The 6,363-nt window shown below is 43.0% G+C and overlaps 1 protein-coding gene across 1 annotated transcript in view; it reads right to left on the bottom strand.

Moving 5' to 3' along the window:
• The window catches only part of kif1ab (kinesin family member 1Ab), a 32,617-nt gene extending 31,427 nt beyond the window's left edge, over window positions 1-1,190 (bottom strand). The window contains exons 1-2 of the mRNA XM_076272352.1: window positions 1,018-1,190; window positions 698-771 (exon numbers count right to left, since the gene is read on the bottom strand). Of these exons, the coding sequence (XP_076128467.1) occupies window positions 698-771; window positions 1,018-1,123 (180 nt within the window). The 5' untranslated portion in view covers window positions 1,124-1,190. The remainder of the gene's footprint in view (window positions 1-697; window positions 772-1,017) is intronic.
• Window positions 1,191-6,363: the final 5,173 nt, after the last annotated feature.

Genomic DNA, 6,363 nt, shown 5'->3' with positions numbered 1-6,363 from the left:
GGGAGGAAAGGAGAGGAGAAAAGAGAAGAGAAGAGAAGAGAAGAGAAGAGAAGAAATGATAGGAAGAGTAGAGGGGAGAGAGAGAAAGGGAAAGGGGAGGAGAGAAGAGTAGAGTAGAGAAGAGAAGTGAAGAAAAGAGAAGAGAAGAGAAGAGAAGAGAAGAAAAAAGGGGGAGTGGGACAGAGAGAAAGAGGGAGGGACAGATGGAATAGAAGAGAGGTGGAAAGAGAGGAAGGGCATGGATAGAGGATGGAGGAAAGGGTGAGAGGAGGAGGAAGGAGGGGAGAGATGAAGAGGGTATGAAAACATGACTGAAAACAGTAGACTACAGTATGTTTAAGAAGTAGAGACAGAAATATGCAAAAGAATACAATGATCAGACAGACAGTTGTGCCTGTCTCCGTGGGAAATTCTTCCTTTGGTTTTGTAGCCTCAATGAAAATGTATTTAAATCATCTAGTGCTTTGTAGCTGGAAACATATTTGACAAAGTATCTGAAAATAGGAACAGTTTAATTTTGTGTCTGGCTTGGTGTGTGTGTGTGCGCGTGTGTGTGTGTGTGTGTGTGTGTGTGTGTGTGTGTGTGTGTGTGTGTGTGTGTGTGTGTGTGTGTGTGTGTGTGTCTGTGTCTGTGTGTCTGTGTGTGTGTGTGTGTCTAGGACGGTGAATATGCGTGTGCTGGTGTGAGAGAACGTACTGAGGTGTGTGACCAGTAGGAGTAGTCGAAGTTAAAACTCTTATTCTCTTTGGGCTGCTTGGGGTTCAGGATAGCTGTAAAGGAAAACACAAACACAAATTCTTTATGAATCCACCAATCACAGTTTTAATAAAAGGGATTCAGATGTTTCTTGTCTCCAGAGGTTTCAAATGTTTCCAGAGTTGTTATTCTGTGTGTGTGTGTGTGAGTGTGTGTGTGTGTGTGTGTGTGTGTGTGTGTGTGTGTGTATGTGTGTGTGTGTGTGTGTGTGTGTGTGTGTGTGTGTGTGTGTGTGTGCGTGTGCATGTATACATACTTACTGGTGGTATTTCCTGTCATCTGAATGATGCACTTGCTCTCCTTGCCGATCTCTCTGTTGTTAAAGGGCCGCACCCTCACGGCCACCTTAACCGACGCCCCCGCCATCCTGCCTTACAGGGGGGGCTGGAGTGTGAGTGTGTGTATGGTGCGTGTGTGTGTGTGTGTGTGTGTGCGTGTGAATTATAAGGGAGAACAGCCACCTGGGGGAGACAAACATAAAATGAATGAGTGGCTTAGTTAGTACCCAATCATAGCCAGCAGCTTAGACTGATGTTTGATCCCACGGAAGGACCGCTTAAGTGGAAAACTATCAACATGACAGGAAGCAGTAGTGGAGTGGTAATCGGGAGAATCAGGAAAACTCGGCTGATCACTGTGAACTTGAAATGGCGTAATATTGATGAGTTCTATAATGCGCCTTCCAGCAGCCTGGACTGTGCAATCGCAGCCCCTCACTCTCACTGCGCGCAGATCCTCCCCAAACCCTGGTAATAACGTGGAAACAACTATGACCTGACGTGCTAACAACTATGACCCTGTCAAGTATGGCCCTGTTAAGAGGGGACCGGTGGACCTTGAAATCTCCTGGTAATATTTAGACCAAACACATACACACACACACACACATGCACACGCACACACACACACACACACACACACACACACACACACACACACACACACACACACACACTTTAATGCAAAAGGAGATGATGAGCAGATTTGTAGACCCCTAGGCCTACACTTTCCCACCCAGTACACACACACCACTCACCATTCTAATGTCACCATGGCTCACCTGGGCCCTGCTTTGATTCTGTTGTTTAATGTGTATGAACAATGAGGTCAGCCAATACAATTGCACCCTCCAAAAAGACATGCATTGGCCACTGAATTAATGTTTTTTTCTTTTTTTTTCATATAATTTTTGTATTTCAACTTATTGATAGAATACACCCTTTGAGATGAATCATCTCATTTCATCTCAAGGGGGAATGATGAATCATCTCATCTCAACCCTCAAGGGGGTCCACAACACACATATGCAAAAACATACATGACACAGGTGATGACAGTGATAATGCAATCATGCAACATGCATGTTGACATCTTTTAGATTTAGGTTTTTAGGTTTTGTAGGGGACTGACCAGTTTGTTGTTGATTTCAAATGACATAGGACTATGTTCAAAGTGTGTAACTGTCTCCGTGTTCAGTCTGTTCTGTGGTGATAACATTAGATTCTAAAATAGGCTACTATAACACAATTATACTATGAACATCACTACACCAACGCCAACATTCATTTGCAAAGAAAAAGAAACAAAAGGAATACACTACCACAGAAAGTGGTGACTACATCTCAGCAACTCAACACAAATTCCCCCCCAGAAAGCAGGTCCCTATGGTCCAGATCTGGCCCCATTCCAACCCGTGCTGGCTGCTTCCTATCTGGGCCAGCCCCTCTTGCTCATGTACCACCACAGGGTGTTGTGCTGACAGCCTCAGTGCCGCCTGTCTGATTTCCTCTCCGCCTCGCTCTATCTATGAATAAACCCCTGGATACAAATGGCCGTGCATGGACAGCACTCTCTTTGTTTGCCCAGTTTCTCTGTCAACTGCACCATGGCACATCTATATACAGCACAGGGGCCTCCGTTTATAATGACCATGCAGGGTCTCTCTCTACCTCTCTCTCTCCCTCTCTCTCTCTCTGTGTGTGTGTGTGTGTGTGAGCGTTCAACTAAATGTAAGTAGGACGATTGGAATCTAAAATAAATGTTCAAAGGCAAACTGCGACTAAAACGGCAACAGCTTTCTGTATGACATACATTAATTATACATTGTTTCGCCTAATAAGTGCCTTATCATCCTCACCAAATCGCCTTGCTTTACTTTGCCGGCAGGTGTCAGCGAGAACGCGCCTCAGCTCGCAGTCGAGCCTACTGCTGTGACGAGGGTGCGTTGAGCAGCGGGAGCGCGCTTCATCAGCTGCCAAAACAATGCTATAAGCTCTTACTTAATGCGTTTTCACGCGACTACTGTGAATTTAACACATCTGAATGTCCGGTATGACATTAGGGTTTGTGTCATTTTGACTGCATAAGGAGATGATGAAATTTCCAGCGCAGCAATGAATGGAGCGCGCACTACGTAAACATCGTTGCGCCGACATTTCCTTTTGCTACCAAAAACATTAACATTACAGCCACCCATTAAACACATACGCACATTCGCAATATGTCGTTACAATTGCTTATCAAGCCAACGTAGTATCGGTTTACAATTTGTTTCAAGTTGAATGCTAGTCCCATGATTTCCTGTGGCTGCATATAACACCGCAATGTAAACAACATACCGTCACATATATGCCTGCATTAAATCATCCTCCATCTTTCTGACCACGTACGATTATTTTATTCTAAATAATCGCGTCTACATTTAACTGTCTTATAACAGTATGTAATAATACACCAAACTAACGAACACCATACCGCGTATTCGCTCGTCTTGTGGTTAGTGCAGAATCGGCATCTACTGTAGTGTGATTTCATTGACAGCGGAGATAAAAGCGTCTTGAACGGCCAGGCCGAAAACATCTGGCGTAGCACGCTATATCTACTGTTTACCACAAGAAATATCGCCAAGATGGCCATCTAGGGCAGGCCACAGCCCTGACACACACACACGCACGCACGCACAACACAGCGCACATCCATTCTCTTCCCCATCACGCACAAACATCACACATTCCACACATCAAGCAGGACACAAACATCTCAGCAATGAAACACACAAATATTACATTCAAAATCACATAGTATCTTGTCCAATAAATGATCACAACACACAAACACACACACACACACACACACACTGTATACCATCTATCAGCCTGGGTATCTGCATCTGTCACCGCTACCAGATGATTCAGCATCAGACCTGGACTAGAACTGAACCAAATGGGCCGATCTGGGCCTGGTCAGTTGTGTGGAGGCCTGTCGTCTTACCTGGGCTCGTCGGCAGTCTCTTCCCCAGTTGGTGCTCTCTGCTGGGGGCCTGCGCTTTACCGTCGTCCCCTTGCTCTTCTGCTTCTCTCTGGCCCCTCCTGTACCTCACTCACTTGCTCGCTCGTGTCTGTGTTTCTGTGCATGCGCGCGCGTGCATGTGTGTGTGTGTGTGTGTGTGTGTGTGTGTGTGTGTCTGTGCCTGGCTCACAGCGCCCTTGCTGACAGACCCAGGGGGGGCCTGGTACGTAACTTCAGAGAGGGAGAGAGGGATAGAGAGAGAGAGAGAGAGAGAGAGAGAGAGAGAGAGAGAGAGAGAGAGAGTGGTGGGGGGAGATGCAGAATCAGCACAGCAAAAACAACATGGCCGGCCGTGGCACAGAGTGGGCTGAACAGAGGACATTGAGCTCCAGTGATGCTGATGACATCAGCAAGAGAGGAGGGAGGCATGGAGTGGGAGAGAAATGGAGATGGAGAGAGTGAGAGGGAGGGATGATGAGAGCATAGAGAGAGAGAGAGAGAGAGGAGAGCAGAGAGAGAGAGAGAAAGAGGAGGGAGGGGTGATGAGAGCAGAGAGAGATGGAGAAAGAGAGGGGAGGGAGGGATGATGAGAGCAGAGAGAGATAGCAGAGAGAGATGGATAGAGAGAGGAGGGTTTTGGGCGGGTACCATTGTGAGAGCTGCAGTTGCAATATTCAACCACAGGATGGAAGCCTGCACACTGACAGATATGCAACAAACACACACTAAACACACCATTAAACACACACCATTACAGTTTTTTTTTCCATTGCTTAAGCACAATTTTGAAAACAGGGCCGATTTTGAAAACATTTCCCCCCCCAAAACACTACGCACAGGTAACACAACTCGACACGCAATTAACACTACAGTCAACACTATACATTTATACAACTCTATTTTAGTACATTTATAGAGTAGTACATTTATAGTACAATTCTATTTTGTTGTCATCACAAACACATCCATCATATAATTAATAATTATAATGATTATAATGATTATGAATATGATAATGAATAATGATTATGTTTGAATCAGTTACACACTAATGTACTCAATGCAATATACATTTGGCAAAACAGGTTTTCATAGGATATAGTGTATGTGTTTTTTTCTCATTTTTTTCAGAAATATTGTTCAAGTAGGATTAGAGGATAATTTACAGGAGTAGAGGAATATACTGACCAAATACGACACATAATACCAGACCTGTACATTGACCTGTAGGACATTTTTCTCTCCACATTGTGAAGTACACTATAGTTTCTTTCAATGTTCACACACAAAATCTTTGTATATCATAATTTGTTTTACAGTAAACATGTCACTATAACCCCCTATTACCTTATTACCCCATATAATAACATAACCCCATACCAAATCTGCAAAACCATACACTAATTTGACTTAATTTAATTATTTTTTTCAAAACAGTGTCTCTTTCTCCCCTTCCTCTCTGTGCTACATTGCCTTCAATTTCTGTTGTTGACAAGGGCTCATCTGTTGTCCAGTGTTTAGGACGGATTGTTGAGTTTACAATTGTCTTCACACCCGATAGTTGTGTTTAAACAACTTTATTTTACAGGGTCCTTGTTCCAGTGTATCTACATACTGAAGTACAGTGCAACAACCAGGGTTGGGAAGGTTACTTTTAAAATGTATTCAGATTACTGAATACATGCCCTAAAATGTATTTTGTAACGTAATCCAATAGATTACTCAAAGTGATTAATGTATTTTGAATACTTTGGATTTCATGAACATTCTATATGAAACAGTTATGTTAGGTTATGTGAAGTTGTGAGACTCATAGTGTCAACAACCCACAATCTGCTTTACAGCGAGGATGGATTGATATAGTATAAGCTACACTGTGCAAAGAAGAACAGAGATGTCTTGTCTGCACATAGGCTAAAAGGCTACCACATCCCAAACAAAGTATACATAGTTTTCTTTTAATATATTTCTACAGCACAAGGGGAGTTCAATGCCAACACTGTCAAGCAACGAGAACCTATACTGCCTTAAAACATGCTGGCTGGATATAGACCAAAATATATTTTACATTCTACATTCTCTGAGAGGTTTTTCATTTAGGCTAAACAGAGAGGGAAAGAGAATGGAGTTACCTAAGAGATACATACATGTAGGCTACATGGTGTGGTTAAAAACCATTTGAATTTGAGTTTAAAAAGGCATGGCGTACATGTTATAATGATTTACAATGTAATCCTTTAAACATATCAGTGTAACTGAATCTACTTAAATAGTAAATGTATTTAAATACAGTTACTCATATTTTGCATTTTTAATTT

The sequence above is a fragment of the Alosa pseudoharengus genome, unplaced genomic scaffold (assembly GCF_046254945.1).
Source record: "Alosa pseudoharengus isolate Yale_2024_CS ecotype anadromous, Long Island Sound unplaced genomic scaffold, YU_APseudo_1.1 YU_APseudo_1.1_scf_7, whole genome shotgun sequence".
Classification (NCBI taxonomy): Eukaryota; Metazoa; Chordata; class Actinopteri; order Clupeiformes; family Clupeidae; genus Alosa; species Alosa pseudoharengus.
Note: the sequence above shows the minus strand (reverse complement) of the source record. Positions and strands in the feature narration are given on the sequence as shown.